A 23,502-nucleotide genomic window follows, 5' to 3' on the forward strand; every position below is an offset into this window, starting at 1 on the left:
TTATTGTTATGTGACTGCTTTATTTAAAAGTACCACGTATGTAAAATGTGTATGCAAAATGTGCATGTAGAATGTATATGTAAAATATGTAGCAGAAAAGCTGTAAAACATTTTTTTTTAAAGATAATAGTCCTCTGAAGAGGGGGGTGGGTGGTGGAGGGGTTAATGGAAAAAACATTAAAAAATAGAAAAATAATAGAAAAAAATAACAATTGTCACGACTTCCACCGAAGTCGGCTCCTCTCCTTGTTCGGGCGGCGTTCGGCATTCGACGTCACCGGTTTTCTAGCCATCGCCGCTCCATTTTTCATGTATCCATTTGTTTTGTCTTGTTCCCTGCACACCTGGTTTTCATTCCCCAATCAATCTACATGTATTTATTCCTCTGTTCCCCATCATGTCTTTGTGTAAGATTGTTTGTGTTACGTGTGTATTGTTGACGCGCCAGACTGGCTTGTTTTTCCCGTGTTATTTTTCACGAAGATGTATATTGTTAAACATAATTCATGTGACTGTTTTGCACTTTTGCCTAAATAAAGTGTGCGCCTGTTCACAAATCTCTGCTCTCCTGCACCTGACTTCGCTACCAGTAGGCACACAGCTGACAACAATTTAGCCCTCTATGGCATGAATGTTTTTTTTTTTGGGGGGGGGGGTGGATCAGCTTAATATTGCGGAAAGAATGTTGCTTCCAATGTAATTGTCTGCATCATTTCCAATCTCCCATATTTTTTGGGGTAAATATATATATCCATTCACGTATGCATACATATACACATATATACATACACATACCTACATAGACATACATACTTTTTTTAAAGAGTATACCTTTATTATTATTCCCTGCAAACCCTACCACCGATCCCCCAATTGGAGTAAACTGATAAACATTTCTGTTTTTACCTTCAATTTATACATCTTATACACATTTTACAGACACAGTCTACTTTATAATAGTTCTCTCTTGTTTGTTCTTAGTCCTTCCTCTATTTCTGTTGTCCATCCAGTTTGATTTCCACTTGTAACTGTGCTATTTCACAATAGCTCCGCACCTATACACATTTCACAGATCCCGTATGCCCTACATTGTTTATCTTGTTATTAGTCCCACCCTTCAGCTCCACTCAACCTTTCCCATCTATCTTCCAACATCATCCATTTCGGATTTTTATTTGCCATATATTTTTCAACTGTGCTGTGATGCTTCACAAAAGATTTAAATCTTCCTATTCTCATAGCTTCCACGGATTGTAAATTAAAAATAAACATTTTTGCTAAAATAATTATTATATTATTGATTGATTGACTATGGCTTTTCAAATCCCCCAGTATTGCTATCTGTAGCGTTAGTTCTACGCAAATGTTGCAATTCTTCAACCATTCCTGGACCTGTGACCAAAAACGAGCTACATGCGGACAATACCAAAATAAATGGTCTAATGACTCTGCCTCCTCACAGCAGAATCTACAGAGCTGAGAAGATTGTATCCCCCATATATATAACATTCTATTAGTTGCAAGAATTTTGTACAATAATTTAAATTGAAAAATTCAAAGTTTTGAATCCGGCGTTGTTTTGCGTATCAATTCATAAACCATGTGCCATGGAATGGGTACATCGAAAATCTCTTCCCAACTATTTTGCAATTTATATGGCACAGCTGTAAGTTTTTTGGTCCTTAAATGAAATTGGTATATGTTTTTATTTATCACACTTTTCTTTAACCATTTATGTTCTTTAATATAAGGCCGACATACAAGTTCCTTACTTTTATCCCCTTCCACCTGCCTCTTCCATTTTTGTGGTAATGCTGCAATTAATTGGTTGTAATTTTGGGTAGAGCAGACATTTCCATATGTCTGTGTTAGCTGCATGTGTGACATTACTCCACCAGTCCTATTTATGATATCATTCACAAAAATTATACCTTTTTTAAACATTTCTTCTATAAATACAGTTTTTTTATCAATTACTATATTTGAATTTAACCACAAGATTTGTTGTACTATTTGTTCCGTCCTTTCAGGTGGATTAAACTGAAATTGCAACCAACTTTCTAAGGCTTGTTTAAAAAATAAAGATATTTTGGAAATTATTTCCTTTTCAAGCAACCGAAAGTGAGCAGGTGTAATCTGAATAAAGGGAAAAAGGCCCTTCTTGAACATAGGATGAGACATTCGTACCAATCTACTAGAGAACCAGTTTGGATTTAAGTATAACTTTTGTATGACTGATGCCTTTAGTGAGAGGTCTAATGCTTTAATATTTAATAATTTCTGCCCTCCGAATTCATATTCGTTATATAAATAGGCCCTTTTAATTTTATCTGGCTTGCCGTTCCAAATAAAATTGAATATTTTTTGTTCATATAATTTAAAAAGCAGGTCACTAGGTGTAGGCAAAACCATAAGCAAATAGGTAAACTGTGATATGATTAAAGAGTTAATCAGGGTGATTTTCCCACAAATAGACAGGTATTTTCCTTTCCATGGTAGCAAGATCTTATCTATTTTTGCTAACTTTCTATAAAAATTTATTGGAGTGAGATCATTTCTTTCTTTTGGGATTTGTATACCGAGTATGTCCACATCACCGTCAGACCATTTAATTGGTAAACTACATGGCAATGTAAAATGTGTATTTTTTAGTGATCCAATACGTAATATGGTACATTTATCATAATTTGGTTTTAATCCAGAGAGGATAGCAAATGTATCTAGATCCTCTAAGAGGCCGTGGAGAGATTCTAGTTGTGGTTTTAAAAGAAAACATGAATCATCAGCGTACAATGACACCTTGGTTTTTAGGCCCTGGATTTCTAATCCCTTAATATTAATGTTTGATCTAATTTTAACAGCTAACATTTCGATGGCAATAATAAATAGATATGCCGATAGTGGACAAGCTTGTTTTACTCCTCTAGATAGTTTAAAACTTTCTGAGATGTAGCCATTATTTACTATTTTACACCTAGGGTTACTATACATAATTTTTTACCCATTTTATAAGAGATTCCCCAAAATTGAAATATTCTAGGCATTTATATATAAATGGCATGAATGTTTATTTTGCGGGGGAAAAAATATTTCACCCCATTTTTTGGGAGCTTGGGTCCCTGATAATATATCCATCATTAAATTTGCTACGAGGTTACTGAAACACCAAGGTTTTCTATAGTACATATGATAAGTGGAATAAGGAAAACAGGCAATATGTGCTTTAGAAAAAGTAATATTTTGACAAACATCAACCACAAATGGTTCCAACCAATCACAATTAGAAGCTTTAAAGTCAAAACATCAAACAATCAAATAAATAAACTACTACTAATCACAACTAACACCTCATGTATAAATGTTTCTCACATTTCATATAAACCAACATCCAAATGACTGTCTATGTGTGTGTGAGAGTGTGTGTGTGAGTATTTGTGTGTGTGTATGGAGTGGTTAGCCTGTGTGTGTGAGTATATGTGTGAGTGTGTGTGTGCGTTTCAGTGTGTCTGAATGTGTACTTGTGTGGGTTATTGTTTAAATCAGTGTTTCTCTTTTTGACAAAGCACACTGATTTCCTATTCTATGTGGAACCTCAGGAAGCAGTTGCAGGTGGATGTGAAACAGAGGTGGACATCGCATTTCCGGCACTTGGCTTTTGGTGTACCTGTGCACCTTGGTACCTTGCATCTCCCCTTCTTTTCAGCCATAATCATCCAGTAGGCTGTGGCACCCAGGCGCACATCAGGGACTGGAATTGGAGCAGCGGGTCATTTCCTCCTCCTCTCCTCATACTCACCAGCAATTGTGGAACTGGTACGACCTTTCTTGCACTCCACTCTTTCCACCTTTGCATAGGCCTTCATCGATGTATAACTTGAAGGTATACAGCTTCATTTCTTTCTTCTTTCTCATGCCAGTGCCTTCACAATCACTTCGGTAGAGCAGCCAGGTGGTCACGATGATCATATCCAGGAAGTGGAACCACAAGTGGTACCACTTCTTTGATCTGATTTTGTTCCGGTACAGTGCAATCAGTGAGTCAGCAGATCCACCCCACCAATATTCTTGTTGTATTCTTTCACCACAGCAGGTCAAGGGCCTTTGGTGATCATCTTTCGCTTGCGAATCCACCTGTCAACCTCTGACTGGGTGGGCTCCAGTGTAATCACTCAGAAGGGTCACTGAGCAGTTATCGTACTACTTCACAACGTGCAAGGTGGTTTCTCCATCCATGACCATCTTCTGTTCAAAAGATCCACGTCCTGCTCTCTTCAGCTCAGCATCGCACATCAAGTTGACGCCTGGTAGTCTGTTACCACGAACAGTGCCAGTGCAGTGAATTCCCTGCTAAGCCAGTGTGAGCACAAGAGGGACACTCGTAAACCAGTTGTCGAAGAAGAGCTTGTAGTTCTTGCTTGGGTATAGGCTGGGCCAGGCGGAGGACAACGTTGCCACTTGCTCCCACATTTGCTAGCTCAGGGGGTTATACACCTCTCCCTGTGTAGATTTCTAAGTTGTGCGGGACACCATCAGAGCCAGCCAAGATCTTGTAGCCCCATGTCTTTGGTTTTGATGGCAGGTATTGCTTCAATCTATTTCTTCCCTTGAATGGGACCATCTGCTCATCAACAGCCAGCTTCTCATCCATTGGGATGGACTTCAGTTTTGAGGTTAGATGAGTGACCAGTGGTCAGATCTTGTAGAGTGGATCATCATTTTCCTCCTGTCTCTCCTCATTGTTACTGAAGAGCAGGTATTTTTTGATCGCCTCCTATCTATTCAGTATCATGGTGTCAGCTACTTGGGACACTCGGCAGGCTTTATTCCAAAACATGTGGGTGCCATGTAAACCAAACAATGACATGTACTCCACAATACCCAGGAACTGGTCCAATTCTTTTGTAGTGAGGTTAAGGGGATTGTTTGCGTTACATTGTATCGCATATAGATTTGACTGCCCTACAATAACTTACAGAATGTCTTTAGAGAAAAACAGCTTGAAGTACTGGAGGAGGGACATGATATCATCAGATCTTGAAAGCAAGCCCTGCCATTCTGGGTAAGCATTGAAGTATGCAATGTGGAGTGTTCTCCACCGGGGTAGGCGTGGAACATCAATCTCTGCTACATCTTCATCCTCAGACTCAGTCTCATTGTCAACAGACAGGCATTCTCCTTGAAAGCAGGAAGCACAAATTTGAATGTGTCATATACCCTTCTTCATCCACTGACATGCATGCAAACAAATACACACACCACACACACACGTGCACACACACACACACACGTGCACACACATGTTACTTTGCTGATTGACCTCTAACTGACCCCTGACCTCCTAACTGTCTCTCAAACCGGATTCGGGGATCCACTCTTCCTGACTTTTTTCAAGCTTCACTGTCTTTATTGTCACTCTCTTCAAGCTCACTGTCCTCACTGTCAGAGGGAATGACCCTAACTGCTCGGTCATGTTCCTTCCACCCATACAATGTGCTTGTGTCCATTTCCTGTAAGTATCAGTAGAAAGTAAAGTAAAAACATTGACAATGGTGATAATTATGTATCTGAGCAGATCTCCACACTTTAGCATGATAATGCCTGGACAAAAGTGGTCTAACTGCACAATGTTTCCCTGAGGCAATGAACCAAACAACACAGTTTTAGTACATAAATAAAAACAAAATAAGTCTTTAAACAATCATACATACTTCTTTACATACTCATACACATATTTTTTAATATAAAGTTATTTAAATTTAAACATGTTAATTAAAAAGTGATTTTATCTTACCAATTGGTGGCACTGTGTCCCATGCGGCTTTGCTTTCTGAAAGGACTGCTCCACCCCCCAGACAAAAGGCCACACCCACTTCAGCCCCTCATTTCATTGGACACAGACATGTTAGGTGATATTATATATTTTATTTTATTTTATTTTTTAAATTAAGGGGTGGTGTGAGGTCCAAAAGGGTAGTTTGTTGCCTGAGGGCAACACCATGCCACAGAGAATTAAATGTAAAAATGTTTTTTCAAATAATACAAATAAAAGGGCACCTATTGGGCAGATGGGTCAAAATAAAAAAGCAGACATTGAATATCCCTTTGAGCATGGTGAAGTTATTAATTACACTTTGGATGGTGTATCAATACACCGTCACAACAAAAGTATAGGCGTCCTGCCTACTGTAACTCAGTTGCCAGAGAGGAAGGAAACCGCTCAGGGATTTCACCATGAGGCCAATGGTGACTTTCTAACAGTTACACGGAGTTGAATGGCTGTGATAGGAGAAAACTGAGGATTGATTAACAACATTGTAGTTGCTCCACAAAACTAACCTAAATGACAGTGGAAAGAAGGAAGCCTGTACAGAATACCAATATTCCAAAACATGCAACCTGCTTGCAATAAGATACTAAAGTAAAACAGCAAAAAACGTGGCAAATTAATTACATTTATGTCCTGAATACAAAGCGTTATGTTTGGGGCAAATCCAACAACACATCACTGAGTACCACTCTATAGATTTACAAGCATTGTGGTGGCTGCATCGTGTTATGGGTATGCTCGTCATCATTAAGGACTGGGGTGTTTTTGAGGATAAAAATAAAATAAATGTAGCTAAGCACAGGAAAACCTGGTTCAGTCTGCTTTCCACCAGAGACTGGGAGATTAATTCACCTTCAGCAAGACAACAACCTAAAACACAAGACCAAATCTACTCTGGAGTTGCTTACCAAGAAGACAGTGAATGTTCCTGAGTGTCCGAGTTACCGTTTTGCCTTAATTCTGCTTGAAAATCTATGGCAAGACGTAAAAATGGTTGTCTAGAAATGATCAATAACCAATTTGACCGAGCTTGAAGAATTTAGAAAATAATAATGGTCAAATGTTGCACAATCCAGGTGTGGAAAGCTAATAGAGGCTTACCCAGAAAGACTCACAGCTGTAATCACTGCCAAAGGTGATTTTAAAATGTATTGTCACAGGGGGGTCAATACTTATCTAATCAAGATACACTATATATACAAAAGTATGTGGACACCTCTTCAAATGAGTGGATTTGGCTATTTCAGCCACACCCGTTACACAGCCATACAGTCTCCATAGACAATCACTGGCAGTAGAATGGCCTTACTGAAGAGCTCAGTGACTTTCAGCGTGGCACCATCATAGTTTGCCACCTTTCCAACAAGTCAGTTCATCAAATGTCTGCTTGCTAGAGCTGTCCCGGTGTACTGTACAGTAAGTGCTGTTATTGTGAAGTGCAAACGTCTAGGAGCAACAACGGCTCAGCCGTGAAGTGGTAGGCCACACAAGCTCACAGAACGGACCGCCGAGCGCTGAAGAGCATAAAAATCACCTGTCCTTGGTTGCAACACTCACTATCGAGTTCCAAACTGCCTCTGGAAGCAAGGTCAGCTCAAGAACTGTTCATCGAGAACTTAATGAAAGGGGTTTCCATGGCCGAGCAGCTGCACACAAGCCTAAGATCACCATGTGCAATGCCAAGCGTTGGCTGGACTGGTGTTAAGTTCGCCGCCATTGGACTCTGGAGTGATGAATTACGCTTCACCTTCTGGCTGTTCAACGGACGAATCTGGGTTTGGGGGATGCCAGGAGAACGCTACCTGCTTGAATGTATAGTGCCAACTGTAAAGTTTTGGTGGAGGAGGATTAATGGTGTGGGGCTGTTTTTCATGGTTCAGGCTCCTTAGTTCCAGTGAAGGGAAATCTTAACGCTACAGCATAAAATTACATTCTAAACAATTCTGTGCTTCCAACTTTGGGGAAGGCCCTTTCCTGTTTCAGCATGACAATGCCCCCATGCACAAAGTGAAGTCCATACAGAAATAGTTTGTTGAGATCGGTGTGGAAGAACTTGACTGGCCTGCACAGAGCCCTGACCTCAAGCCCATCGAACACCTTTGGGATGAATTGGAACGCCAACTGCGAGCCAGGCCTAATCGCTAAACATCAGTGCCCGACCTCACTAATGCTTGTGGCTGAATGGAAGCAAGTCCCTCCAGCAATGGTCCAACATCGAGTGGAAAGCCTTCCCAGAAGGAAGGAGACTGTTATAGCAGCAGAGGGGGGACCAACTCCATATTAATGCCCATGATTTTGGAATGAGCTGTTCGACGAGCAGGTGTACACATACGTTTGGTCATGTAGTGCATATTAGTGCTTTATTTTTCATCTTTATTTATCTTTTTTTTACATATGTTTGAATTTTTCTTCTACTTTGATAATAGAGTATTTTGTGTAAATCGTTGACAAAAAAATTACAATTAAATACATTTTAATCCCACTTTGTAACAACAAAATGTGGCAAAGTTCAAGGTGTGTGAATACTTTCTGAAGGCACTGTATTACTGCACTATTGGAGGTAGAAACACAAGTATTCTGCTACACCTGCGATAACATCTTCAAATCATAGCTTTAACCAAAAATACTGAATACTGTATTAAACTCCTCATTTCCCCTAGTTGCTCCCTGATACTGTATTGTGACCCAGAAAACAAGATGATTATCTCTCCAAGATAATAACAAAAAAACAACGTTTGAGAGGGCCAGGAACAAGAGACAAGAGGAGCCAAACAGTAGATGACAGAAGCAGAGTTGGAGGTACTGTTCTCATCTGTGCTCCTTTGTTCTCAACATTAGCCAGATGCTGCAATTAGACAACAAAGCCGCACCAATTACTGCAACCCAAGGGGACGTGCTGCTACGGACTGAATAACACACTGTCAGATCACAGAGGATCTAAGAAGCAATGTCCTTATAGAGCAATGTTCTCCTTCTTAAGAGACATGACCACGTGCTTTGATGATCTATGAGGACACTGAGACTGAGGACACTGAGACTGAGGACACTGAGACTCAGGAATTTTCCTGAGTTTGTGACTTTACCAGGGAAAACTCCAGGCCATGGTTATAACTTATGTCTATGGCACTGAATTTTCACCTGCTCATTGTAAATTGGCCCAGCATCGTCCGGGTTTGGCCGGGGTAGGCAGCCATTGTAAATAAGAATTTGTTCTTAACTGACTTGCCCAGTTAAATAAAGGTTAAATAAAAAAAATAAAAAATAAATAAATGGCTAAGACCTCATCGACGGCCTGGGATGAGTTGGAAGGTGTACCTACCTTCTCCTGGTACTGGCGCCGGGATGAGTCCAGGGACTGGATAAGGGCGGTGGCGTGGCCGATGAACATTGCGTAGCAGGTGGCTCCCACGATCATACTGAGCATGGTCAACCAGATATCAGACATGCTCTCTGGGGCTTGGCGCCCATAACCGATACATAGCATGTGACTCATGGCTTTGAACAGGGCAAAGGAGTACAGCTCGCTCCACGAGTCATTCTGTTGGGAGAGAAAGAGCAGGGTTTCTATTACAAAAGAGCGCATTATAGAGAAAGAGTAACACTGCAATAAAACCACATTCTAAGGCTTCTAAAACTCTCAAATTCTAAGGCTTCAGTGATAAATGAAAAGATAGTGGAAAGACAGAGAGTGAAAGATGGAGATAGAGAGAGGGAGAAAGAAAGAGAGAGAGAGGCAATAACATAAAGTGTGTGAAAGAAAGCTGCAATCCCACTTCTGTAGTAGCTAAGACATTATGACTCCATTGTGCTAGCTAGCCTCTTGTTGAAGGCCTAATCACTCCAGCACAGTGCTGTTGGTTCAGGTGTAGAAGGCCACTTCAGACTGGGCTCTAATGAGGAGCCACTCTGCCTTTGATTTGTCTATACAGTGAGACTAGAGAAATGTTAAACACTCTCTCCTCAGCCCCCTAACAGCAACACTGACTAAGAAACGCTGCCTGGCTACAGGATTCATTATTTAGAGTGATGTCACTGCTTCTACTCAGCCAATTGTAGGACTGTTGGTTCGGAGTTAGACTGTCCTGGCTGTACAAAGCAGAGCCAAAGGGAGCCCAACTGTCATTGATTGGCTCCTTCTGGATCGGATTGTATCCGTTTTGAATTTCACTCGACCCTATTTGCATTCCATTCAAAATTATTTAGTTGGGAAATGGTTCAGGGGGAAATGTGAGGGAGGCATCAGATTGTTTTGAAATGTGACAGAGGGACGTGGATGGAAGGGAATAACGGGACGGTGATAGATAGGTGCTGTGTGGAATTGCATGGGGATGATCTTGGGGGCACTCAGCACTGCCAACGGAGGTGTATGCATGTGTGCTCATATGGCCCTTCCTCTCTCTCTCTGTGCTAGGGGCAGCTTCAGCCCCAGACCTGGTCCCAACGCCTTGGGTGTGTGACAGAGGCAGAGCTCTCTCTCTCAAATCAATTTAAGGGCTTTATTGGCATGGGAAACATATGTTAACATTGCCAAAGCAAGAGAACTAAACAATAAACAAAAGTGGAATAAACAATACAAATGAACAGTAAACATTACACTCACAAAGGTTCCAAAACAATAAAGACATTTCAATTGTCATATGTGCAAATAGTTAAAGTACAAAAGGGAAAATAAATCAACATAAATATGGATTGTATTTACAACGGTGTTTGTTCTTCACTGGTTGCACTTTTCTTGTGGCAACAGGTCACAAATCTTGATGCTGTGATGGCACACCCTGGTATTTCACTCAATAGATATGGGAGTTTACAACAATTGGGTTTGTTTTCTAATTATTTGTGGATCTGTGTAATCTGAGGGAAATGTGTGTCTCTAATATGGTCATACGTTTGGCAGGAGGTTAGGAAGTGCAGCTCAGTTTCCACCTCATTTTGTGGGCAGTGTGCACATAGCATGTCTTCGCTTGAGAGCCAGATCTGCCTACAGCGGCCTTTCTCAATAGCAAGGCTATGCTCACTGAGCTTAATTGTGCGTCAGTCACAGTGGTCAGGTATTTTGCCACTGTGTACTCTCTGTTTAGGGCCAAATAGCATTCTAGTTTGGTTTGTCTTTTTCTTAATTCTTTCCAATGTGTCAAGTAATTCTCTTTTTGTCTTCTCGTGATTTGGTTGGGTCTAATTGTGTTTTATTCTCCAGGACCAGCTTGCTTAGGGGACTCTCATCCGTCGGATGTTTTTCCCCCAACACCACTTTCCATTAATTTGTACAGCAGACCCTCAAGCCAAATTGAGTCAAAAGCTTTTTTGAAATCAACAAAGCATGAGAAGACTTTAACTTTGTTTTGGTTTGTTTGTCAATTAGGGTGTGCATGGTGAATAAGTGGTCTGTTGTAAGGTAATTTGGTAAAAAGTCATTTTGACATTTGCTCAGTACATTGTTTTCATTGAGGAAATGTGCGAGTCTGCTGTTAATGATAATGGAGAGGATTTTCCCAAGGTTGCTCTCTCTGTTTAACTCTCTCTCTGGTCTATCAGCATGCTGCCTACAGAGTGTGCCTGCCAGGCAAACACCAGCAGCAGCCAAAGCTCTGAGATGGAAATAAACACACACATTCATCCACACACATCATGTACACTATGTGCAAGGAAACACACACACCCATCTAATGGAAGATGAAGCCCCAAGATAATTTTTTCCATCTCTCAGAGTATGTTGTATACTCACAATCACCAGGCTTATTTGCCATATGAGTTTAGGTAGCTACAATAACTGTGCCAGAGCCAGAGGAAACGGTACAAACACGGGTGAAAAAGGGCCACTATTGGAGGCATGTTGTAGCGAGCTGCTCTGGCTTCGGCCCGCTCGCTGTAGCTTATCTGAATTTACAGGATTTTATACCAACGTCTCTATGCTGCCTGATATGCACGCGTGCGCACGTGTGCATGCACGCACACACACACACAAAGTATACTTGACTGATGTGTGTGTTATATCACTGTCTCTTTATCTTTAACCCCTGCAGCATCAGACAAGAACACCCACACACACACACACACACACACACACAGACAGACAGAGTGTCTATGATCTATAAACCCAGATGACTGAACAACCTCCACTGCACTGACACATTCATTTCCTCTGTGTCTCGGTAGGACAATACCATATTTTACCCACCATGCTGTGTGTGTGTGTCTGTGTGTGTTTATGTGTGCGTGTGGCACCACGCCAGTACTGCAGCCACAGAGCCAGGCAGCTGACAGTAATGCTGATCTATTACAGTTTTTTTCAATTGTTTAAGCACAATTTTGAAAACAGGGCCCGGTTTGTCAAAACACTACACACAATTAGCACAACCCTACACCAAAGTAGCACAACACTTCAGATCATTTGCAAAATGGAATACTTTTGTCAAAACTATACACAACTTCATAAAAATAATATTTTGTTACCACACGAAACACACACATTTCATATGACTTCAATCTTTTTGAACCAGTTACACACTGCTGTTGCTAACCGTAAACACTTTTAGCAAGTCTAATTGTCAGTGATTAGAGTAGTGTAAATGAAGTACACAGAGAAAGTGCAACTATACAAACACTACACAAGACCAACGCTGCAGACTGAGGAAAATATCATTTATTTCTCTCCATATACCCAAATCAGTCAACATGTCAACATGGAGAATCACAACAAAACATGTCCCAGTTTTCATGCTACTACAGTAGTGTGCATAACACTGTTAGCTCAGCAAACAACAGACAAACTTAAAATACTGTATCCAGTACAGGTTACAATTACAGTAAATAACAACAACAACAAACATAAAAAATAATCAGAAAAAAACTGACAATATTGTACAGAAAATACTACAGTAAACATACTATACATTATCTCTTCGCCTAGCTGGATCTGGCCAGAGAATTTCATCAACATCACAAGCAATATCGTCATTAGCAAGACAACGCGGAAAGAACCGTCTTGAATGTCGAATCCATCCTTGCACATCTGCGCTGTCGACTTGGTCACAGGCGTCCTCCATGGCCTGAATGAGGGGTACCTGAGCCTGGGGCTGGAGATCGTAAACCTTCCACCGCCATGCAGAGAAAAACTATTCGATAGGGTTTAGAGACGGAGAGTATGGTGGAAGGTATAGTACTGTCAACTGTGGATGGTGTTGAAACCAGTTCTGGACCAAAGCAGAGCGGTGGAATGACACATTGTCCCAGAAGACCGTGTATTGCATCTGGTGCATTTCATTACCTACTGTGACGATGTGGTGCAATCGGTCCAAAAATGCGAGAATGTGAGGTGTGTTGTAAGGGCCCATTTTGGCATGACGGAGGACAACCCCATGCTGTGAAATGGCAGCGCAAAGGGTGATGTTACCCCCACGTTGCCCTGGGACATTGATTATAGCCCTGTGGCCAATGATATTTCTGCCTCGCCTTCTTGCTTTTGTGAGGTTGAACCCTGCCTCATCAGTATACAGTATTTGAATTCATGCAGAATTTCCTCAGCATCCATCTGCAAAACTCCCTGAAATACAGTGAAAGACAAGATTGTGTAGTTCAGGATAGGTCTAGTATACAGTCAATGTAAAAAAGTAATATGTGCAGTATGCAACATCACAGTGTTAAAGTGAACAATACAAACCTCCACATACTCATGCCGCAGCCGTTTGACCCTCTCTGAATTCCGCTCAAAAGGCACTTGATAAAGTTGTTTCATTTGAACCTGATGTCTTTTCAGGATGCGTGCCAGTGTTGACTGAGAGACCTGATGGACATTATTGAAAATGGCATGGTCACCGATAATGTTGGCTTGTAGTTCTCTGAGCCTGATAGCATTATTGGCCAAAACCATGTCTATTATCTCTCTCTCTTGTTCTTGCGTGAATATGGGCCCCCTTCCTCCTTGTCGTTCCCGACCCTCAATCCTATGTAGAGAATAATACATGTAACTTACTGTACAATGTCACAGGAAGGGGTATCACAAGTGCGGATAAGATGCATACAATAAGCGGCTGATTACTGTTACTGTAGACAGATCTTCTTTTACCTGTTTTCCTGTCGAAAAGTGACATTATGACAGATGCCACTGTATATCTGCTAAGATTTGGCTGAACTCTCAGTCCAGCCTCCCTCAGCGTCAATCCGTGGTTCACAACATGGTCCACTAGTGTTGCACGAATGTCATTTGATAAGTTTGGTCCTCTTCTTCTTTGTGCACATTCTCCTCCTGCTTCAGGTCTTCCTCGACCTCTGACTCTGACTCGGCCTCTGACTCGGCCTCTGCCTCGGCCTCTGCCTCTTCCTCTACCTCCTTCTCTCTGTACTCCTCCTCTCACCCTCACTCTTCTTCTGACTCCTTCCATTTTGGTTGAAGGCAGGTGAACCTACCTCCTGCATTTTTATAGTGCTTAAACCTGATTGGTGTGTCTACAATTTAGCAATCATGTGTTTGTGCACCTGATGGCTGTGTTTAACAGATTGGCTCATAGGTGTGGTAATTTGACAGTCAGTGCTTTTGAATTGCAAGGAAGTGACATCATGATATACTTCTGTGTCTGATGTATACAAGTGTGTTTAGTGTTTTGCAAATCACTGTGTGTAATGTTTTGCAAATAGTGTGAAGCTGACAATGTGCTTACAGTTGTGCAAATCTAGCCTTGTGTTTTGCTCCTTGAGTGTAAGGTTTTGCTAATTGTGGGAAAAGTTAAATTGTAGTGTGTCAGCAATCGTAAAAAACTGTAACAGAGAACGAGCATCCATCTGTACAGGTATGGTAGTGGAGCCCCACTGGGATCAAATGAGAAAACATGGGGGAGTACACTGGGCCACCAAGTCCCCCAATCCCCATAGCAATAAAATCAACAGACAGCCTGCATGGTGTTTAGACTAGAACAGCTGAGTCTCTCTCTAAATTCTGTTTTGACTCTGATTCTCATAAGGCACTGGCTCTGAGGAAGACTGTGGAATGTGGGTGGTGCTCGATGTATGAAATTATCTCTGGTGATCTGTTCCAAGATCCTGGAGGAAGGTGCGAGGTAGAAGGAGAAGGGGGGGGGGGGGGGGGGGGGTTATGGTGTGTGTGTGTGTGTGTGTGTGTGTGTGTGTGTGTGTGTGTGTGTGTGGGTGGGTGCATGCCTGCGTGGTTGTGTGCATGCAGGTGGTCGTGTGTGTGTGTGTGTGTGTGTGTGTGTGTGTGTGTGTGTGTGTGTGTGTGTGTGTGTGTGTGTGTGTGTGTGTGTGTGTGTGTGTGTGTGTGTGTGTGTGTGTGTGTAATGGTTGCTGGGTGAGCTTAGTGTCACTGTTGCTCCCTCACTGCTGTGGAGTGGCTTGGAGTTTACGTGTAACCTCTTCAGCTACATTTACCATATAAGCTGCCTTAACTGGTATGGGCATTTTTGCCAAGTCTAACAACCAGGTGTAGGCATGGTAGGAGGCTTGAAATATTAGTGATCAGCTACTGTGTGTGTGTGTGTGTGTGTGTGTGTGTGTGTGTGTGTGTGTGTGTGTGTGTGTGTGTGTGTGTGTGTGTGTGTGTGTGTGTGTGTGTGTGTGTGTGTGTGTGTGTGTGTGTGTGTGTGTGTGTGTGTGTGTGTGTTCTTGTCTGATGCTGCAGGGGTTAAAGATAAAGAGACAGTGATATAACACACACATCAGTCAAGTATACTTTGTGTGTGTGTGTGCGTGCATGCACACGTGCGCACGCGTGTGTAAGTGCATATGTCATTCATATGAGTAATTGTATTTCCCATGGCTGTTCTGCGTCCTCTAACCGGATGATCCCTGGCAAGGGATTCGGATTACTCTACCCAGATCCAGGGATTTATTATAATTCCATTGATCTAAGACCTATACAGTATACGGTACATCAGATGAAAGCACCTGGCCCTGACTTACATAACAGAGAGGACATTTTTTATTTGATTTAATTTGATCAGCCTGCTGTAAACTTAAATCCTGGCTTATAGCAGAACAGTCTGTGTCAATGGTCAGATCAGGGAGGGTCAGGTAACGCATATTAACATGATGACTGACTGTTTGATGGAGAGACCTTCTGGTAATTCTCTCCCACAGGGCCTAAAGCTTGTCGTCAGAAAGCCTCTCACACCTGAGTCTACAACAAGAACTCAAAGGGTTAAGTTTAGGTCCAAGTGGTTAAAGTTAGGGCTATGGCTTGGGGAAGGCTTAAAACAAAAATGTGTGTGTATTTCTCTCTGTTCTCTGAGCAGCATGGAGGATGCAGAGCTTGCCGTGTAGGGGAGCGGGATGCAGTGAGTAGTCAGGCAGCCACTCAAAGTGAACAAGTCTCGAGTGGCATGGAGATGGATCATTTAACGCTGAGTCTTTCATTTGAAGCCATTTGCCTCTGGAGAGATGATGACCTTGATTGCTGGGAGATGCCTGCTCTCAGGCTGCGACTGATCACCGGGACAACTGTTCTCAGGGAAACTGGCGCGGAGTACACACAGAGAGAGAGCCCAGCTCTGAGCAACGTAACAGGACCGAGAGGCGTGTGTTCATGTGTGTGTTTTTTATGTCTTTTTTATTTAACCTTCATTTTGGCAGGGTGTCATGCTGAGACCAAGGTCCCTTTTACAGATTCCTGTATACACATCAATACACACGATACACATCAATATTCCTATTCACATCAACACACATTAATATATACACTGCTCAAAAAAATAAAGGGAACACTTAAAAAACACAATGTAACTCCAAGTCAATCACACTTCTGTGAAATCAAACTGTCCACTTAGGAAGCAACACTGATTGACAATACATTTCACATGCTATTGTGCAAATGGAATAGACAAAAGGTGGAAATTATAGGCAATTAGCAAGTCACCCCCCAAAACAGGAGTGATTCTGCAGGTGGTGACCACAGACCACTTCTCAGTTCCTATGCTTCCTGGCTGATGTTTTGGTCACTTTTGAATGCTGGCGGTGCTCTCACTCTAGTGGTAGCATGAGACGGAGTCTACAACCCACACAAGTGGCTCAGGTAGTGCAGTTCATCCAGGATGGCACATCAATTCGAACTGTGGCAAAAAGGTTTGCTGTGTCTGTCAACGTAGTGTCCAGAGCATGCAGGCGCTACCAGGAGACAGGCCAGTACATCAGGAGATGTGGAGGAGGCCGTAGGAGGGCAACAACCCAGCAGCAGGACCGGTACCTCCGCCTTAGTGCAAGGAGGTGCACTGCCAGAGCCCTGCAAAATGACCTCCAGCAGGCCACAAATGTGCATGTGTCAGCATGTGGTCTCACAAGGGGTCTGAGGATCTCATCTCGGTACCTAATGGCAGTCAGGCTACCTCTGGCGAGCCCATGGAGGGCTGTGCGGCCCCTCAAAGAAATGCCACCCCACACCATGACTGACCCATCGCCAAACCGGTCATGCTGGAGGATGTTGCAGGCAGCAGAACATTCTCCACGGCGTCTCCAGACTCTGTCACATCTGTCACATGTGCTCATGTGCTGAGTGTGAACCTGCTTTCATCTGTGAAGAGTACAGGGCGCCAGTGGCGAATTTGCCAATCTTGGTGTTCTCTGGCAAATGCGAAACGTCCTGCACGGTGTTGGGCTGTAAGCACAACCCCCACCTGTGGACGTCGGGCCCTCATACCACCCTCATGGAGTCTGTTTATGACCGTTTGAGCAGACACATGCACATTTGTGGCCTGCTGGAGGTCATTTTGCAGGGCGCTGGCAGTGCACCTCCTTGCACTAAGGCGGAGGTACCGGTCCTGCTGCTGGGTTGTTGCCCTCCTACGGCCTCCTCCACGTCTCCTGATGTACTGGCCTGTCTCCTGGTAGCGCTTGCATGCTCTGGACACTACGCTGACAGACACAGCAAACCTTTTTGCCACAGTTCGAATTGATGTGCCATCCTGGATGAACTGCACTACCTGAGCCACTTGTGTGGGTTGTAGACTCCGTCTCATGCTACCACTAGAGTGAGAGCCTCGCCAGCATTCAAAAGTGACCAAAACATCAGCCAGGAAGCATAGGAACTGAGAAGTGGTCTGTGGTCACCACCTGCAGAATCACTCCTGTTTGGGGGGTGTCTTGCTAATTGCCTATAATTTCCACCTTTTGTCTATTCCATTTGCACAACAGCATGTGAAATTTATTGTCAATCAGTGTTGCTTCCTAAGTGGACAGTTTGATTTCACAGAAGTGTGATTGACTTGGAGTTACATTGTGTTGTTTAAGTGTTCCCTTTATTTTTTGGAGCAGTGTACATTAATCTTCACATCAATACACAAAAATCTAAACACAATCACAGAAAACAAACACATTCTTCATTTAAAAGGTCCTCAATCAGCCTTTTCAATTGCCTTAGAGTCACCAATTAATCACATTTTAGAGAGCCAAGGTTAGCCATCCCTGAGACTGGGTCTGGTATCTTGTACATCTGTAAGTTAACAATGAAGTAAGGTAGGCAGAAGTTTGTGCAGCAGGGTTTAAAAACATAAAGAGTGCAAAGCATCGATCAACAACTTCAAAGAGGGCCAGCCTACTTCCTGATATGAGAATGCAGTGATATGTACTGAACCCATCCCCTTACTAAAGTGTAGTGAGCTATGATAAACTGCATCCAATGGCTTCAATACAGTGGCAGCTGTAATCATATAGACAATATCGCAATAGTGTATAACTATGTGTGAGCGGTTGGTGTACACTCATTGTGTGTCAGAGTGTGTGTATGTGTGTCAGAGTGTGTCAGAGAGAGTGTGTGTGTGTGTGCGTGCGTGCGGCATACACATGCCACTGCCCCCTAGCTACTACCATGCCAAAACAAGGAGGGAAGGGAGGGTGCCAAACACAATTACTGCACAGTAAGAGAAACTGAGACAAAATATGTGCTAGATCTGATGTGTCCTGGGCCTAGTTCAGGGACAGGGAAGTAGAGCTGGCACGTAGCAGTGAAACAGTCCACCCAGGCAGGCAGGCAAAGCCATGGCCAGTCTCAGGGGAGAGGTGTGAGATCAATAGCCATCCTCCACCATCCCCACTGCTCTCCACCTTGGTGTTCTAGTGTCCATCTGGAGACCTCAGCTCTCTCAGTTCCCACTGACCTATACAACTCCTCCCATCTGGGAACAAAGTCCTTCTGGGGTCTCTGGAGGCAATACTGAGTTATAAAGGCATGTTTCACTTCAAAGCTCTGTCCAATCCATTGCAGTGACCAGATATGTTTAAGCAAGTGTGTGTGTCCCTGCATGCCTGAGTATTTGTGAGCCCCCATTGCCTCTCCTGTGAGCTCCTCTCGGGTTGAGGAATAGAGCTCACCTGGAATGGAGGAGCTTTAGCAGAGAGGTGGTGTAACTAACTGGGCCTCCAGTGAAGCTGAGAGAGTAGCAGACAACCCCAGAGACACCAACCCAGGTCTTCAGGACCTTCCCTGCTACTACATGCCATTACCACTAATAGGCATGCCATTACCACTAATAGGCATGCCATTACCACTAATAGCCATGCCATTACCACTATCCAAAAGCACTGGAAACATTCACATTGACATCTTACAAGCATAATGGCAAACTGAAACTTGTTGAGTTTCCATTTTGATAGGTTATTGTTGTGTGGTTCCAACACCTTGCAAATATGTAAAAAATAATTGCTGAGGGAACCCAAGGTAGTATGTTTGATACGTCAATGTGAAAACAAATAGTTTTAACAGAAACTGAAATAACAAAGCTGTGTGTTGAATGTCAGAGCTAAATGCATCTGTGTTGAACCTCAGTAATGTTAGACCTCACCCTGTTCAAAACACATTTGTCTGTGAGCGCTCAGCCAGCGAGTCATGGCCTTATTGTGGCTTGTGAATGCTGATGAATTGCTAACTTTGATATTTGGAGAGAGGGAGAGAGGGAGAGAGGGAGAGAGGGAGAAAGAGAGAGAGAGAGAGAGAGAGAGAGAGAGAGAGAGAGAGAGAGAGAGAGAGAGAGAGAGAGAGAGAGAGATGGGAATAAAGAGAGAGGGGGTAAAGGCATAAAAGCAAGTGTGCTGCCAGCCTGCTACGTGTCCCCTGTTCACGTCTCCTGTCTTGTAGTGTTGTTAGGCTCCTCTCTCTACGAGGTGTCTGCAGATGGGCACAAGCAATAAACCATCTAAGAGTCCACAGACAACAGAGTGTAGAAAAGGAACGAAGAGAGAGAGAGAATGGTGGCAGGCCTTTATCTTTCTTCTGACAGAGAGAGGTGCACTGAATGAATGGGTCACGGGCCTGGGACTAGAGAGAGCATGTCGTGACACATACCGCAGTGACAGTGGACTCTGGGTGAGTGGTGAGTTCTAAGCAGGAGATGGTTACAGAAGCACCAGAAGCACCAGGCAATACATTTACTCAGCCAGAAGCAATATTGTGTGCACCTCAGGATACTTCTATTTTCCAGCACCAGTACACACTTTGGATGAGTTACTTCAGACTACTTTTGAGGTAGATAGGTAGATTTTCCAGACCTAGATTAAATCTACTCCTGGACTATAAAGCATCCTCAGTGGAGAATAACCACTGAAAGTGTTTTTAGTCCAGGAATAGGCTTCATCTGTGTCTCAACCTGGCCTCAGGGCAACTCATGAGATTCCGTATGTAAATCTGTTCCCTTCCATTTAGTACGATACATTACATTACATTTAGTACCTTACGTTACATTATGAATGGAATAGTGGTCATGCCATATCATACTAATTAGAGGACGTATAGTATCATACGTCTTACCCCAGTCGTACAATAGCATACGAATTGGATGATGCAACTTATCATACGTCTTGGAGGACAATTGGAGGCTCCTCAGTGGAGGAAATGGACGACCATCCTCCTCAATGAATTTCATAGAAATGTAATAGTGAAACATTAAAATGTTTTTATTTTTAGATAAAACTATACAAAATATATTCACATCACCAAATAAAACACACTGTTTTGCAATGAAGGTCTACAGTATCCTCAGCAGCACTCTGTAGGGTAGCACCATGGTGTAGGCGGAGGACAACTAGCTTCTGTTCTCCTCTGGGTACATTGACTTCAATACAAAACCTAGCAGACTCATGGTTCTCACCCTCTTCCATAGACTTACACAGTAGACTTACACACATCCTCCAACCTCTCAGAGCTCTTGCAGCATGAACTGACATTGTAACGTTTGTCGTTAGAATGAGACCAAGGTGCAGCGTGGTAGGCGTACATTTTCCTTTAATTTTAAAATGTTCCACCAAAAAACAATAAACAACTCAACGAACGTAAAGCTAGTAGTGCAAACACATGCAACACAAAAAAACAAGATCCCACAACAGAAAGTGGGGAAAAGGACTGCCTAAGTATGATCCCCAATCAGAGACAACGATAGACAGCTGCCTCTGATTGGGAACCATACTCGGCCAAAAACAAAGAAATAGACAACATAGAATGCCCACCCCAAATCACACCCTGACCTAACCAAATAGAGAAATAAAACGTCTCTCTAAGGTCAGGGCGTGACAGACATGTTGTCCACCCAATCAAAGGTTCAGAGAATTTATCTAGTACTGAAAGCATAAGCTACATCTTGCTAGCACTGCAGTTCATAAAATGTGATGAGTAGTTGACTCAAAGAGGAAGAAAGACAACAGTTTTGAACAAATTAATTTCTTCCAAAATTAAGGAGAAGCGAGAGAGAGAGAGCTAGCTATATTTCATAGTATAGATTTTCTTCACTTTCACTTTCTTAGCTAGCATCGAATGCAGCTAGCTAGTTTAGCTTACTCAAACACCGGGATCAAACAGAGAGGGATGCTATGTTAGCTAGCTGACTATGGCAATCCAACACTGGAACTCTTCCACCAGTTTAACTGCTAAATTCCTTGCAGCTGAGTGTACAATGTGCTGCATGATTGTAGCTGGCTTACTAACGCGTTACTTCTACTAGCTATGTTGACTATGACGTGACAATGATGTAGGCTGTGTGTAGTGGTTAGCAGTCATGATATGCAGGTTGGAAATATTTTTTCGCCTTTTTTCGCCTGGGATAAACATACCTGAATTTGTCCAATAGAAACTCTCTTTTGCAACTGTTCAACAATCGCGCCGGGAGTGTTGAAATATGATGGTCTGTGATTGTTAGCTGGGGTGCTATCCTCAGATAATAGCATTGTTTGCTTTTGCCGTAAAGCATTTTTGAAATCTGACACATTGGCTGGATTCACAACAAGTGTAGCTTTAATTTGGAATATTGAATGTGTGAAGTTTAATTTTTATAGTAATTTATTTGAATTTGGCGCTCTGCATTTTCACTGGATGTTGGCCAGGTGGGACGCTACCGTCCCACATATCCCAGAGAGGTTAATTGAGGAAAATAAGAACAATCCTACATTTATTTTTGATACTGTCGCAAAGCGAACTAAAAAGCAGCATTCCCCAAGAGAGGATGGCTTTCACTTCAGCAGTGATAAATTCATGAACTTCTTTGAGGAAAAGATCATGATCATTAGAAAGCAAATTACGACTCCTCTTTAAATCTGCGTATTCCTCCAAAGCCCAGTTGTCCTGAGTCTGCACAACTCTGCCAGAACCTAGGATCAAGGGAGACACTCAAGTTTTTTAGTACTATATCTCTTGACACATTGATGAAAATAATCATGGCCTCTAAACCTTCAAGCTGCATACTGGACCCTATTCCAACTAAACTAGTGAAAGAGCTGCTTTCTGTGATTGGCCCTCCTATGTTGAACATAATAAACGGCTCTCTATCCACCGGATGTGTACCAAACTCAATAAAAGCGGCAGTAATAAAGCCTCTCTTCAAAAAACCAAACCTTGACCCAGAAAATATAAAAAACTATCGGCCTATATCGAATCTCCCATTCCTCTCAAAAAATGTAGAAAAAGCTGTTGCGCAGCAACTCACTGCGTTCCTGAAGACAAACAATGTATACGAAACGCTTCCGTCTGGTTTTAAACCCCATCATAGCACTGAGACTGCACTTGTGAAGGTGGTAAATTACCTTTTAATGGATCCGTCCTCGTGCTCCTAGACCGTAATGCTGCTTTTGATACTATCGATCACCACATTCTTTTGGAGAGATTGGAAACCCAAATTGGTCTACACGGACAAGTTCTGGCCTGGTTTAGATCTTATCTCTCAAAAAAGATATCAGTTTCTCTCTGTGGATGGTTTGTCCTCTGACAAATTAACTGTAAATGTTGGTGTTCCTCAAGGCTTCGTTTTAGGACCACGATTGTTTTTACTATATATTTTATTATATATTGGTGGTTGAAGATATCCCTCCAGTGGTGTGGGGGCTGTGCTTTGGCAAAATGGGTGGGGTTATATCCTGCCTGTTTGGCCCTGTCTGGGGGAATCATCGCATGGGGCCACAGTGTCTCCCGACCCCTCCTGTCTCCGCCTTCAGTATTTATGCTGCAGTAGTTTATGTGTCGGGGGCTAAAATCAGTCTGTTATATCTGGAGTATTTCTCCTGTCTTATCCGGTTTCCTTTGTGAATTTTACTATGCTCTCTCTAATTCTCTCTCTCGTTCTCTTTTTCTATCTTTCTTTCTCTCTTTCTCTCTTTCTCTCTTTCTCTCTTTCTCTCTCTTGGAGGACCTGAGCCCAAGGACCATGCCTCAAGACTACCTGGCCTGATGACTCCTTGCTGTCCCCAGTCCACCTGGCCGT

General features: G+C 42.7%; 1 protein-coding gene across 2 annotated transcripts in view; it reads right to left on the bottom strand.

The window, feature by feature from the left end:
- The window catches only part of LOC129867221 (potassium/sodium hyperpolarization-activated cyclic nucleotide-gated channel 2-like), a 131,901-nt gene that overhangs the window by 40,479 nt on the left and 67,920 nt on the right, over nucleotides 1–23,502 (bottom strand). For both annotated transcript variants that reach the window (XM_055940481.1, XM_055940482.1), the window contains exon 4: nucleotides 9,147–9,365. In XM_055940481.1, the coding sequence (XP_055796456.1) occupies nucleotides 9,147–9,365 (219 nt within the window). The remainder of the gene's footprint in view (nucleotides 1–9,146; nucleotides 9,366–23,502) is intronic.

This window comes from Salvelinus fontinalis, chromosome 12, assembly GCF_029448725.1.
Source record: "Salvelinus fontinalis isolate EN_2023a chromosome 12, ASM2944872v1, whole genome shotgun sequence".
In the NCBI taxonomy this organism is placed as follows: Eukaryota; Metazoa; Chordata; class Actinopteri; order Salmoniformes; family Salmonidae; genus Salvelinus; species Salvelinus fontinalis.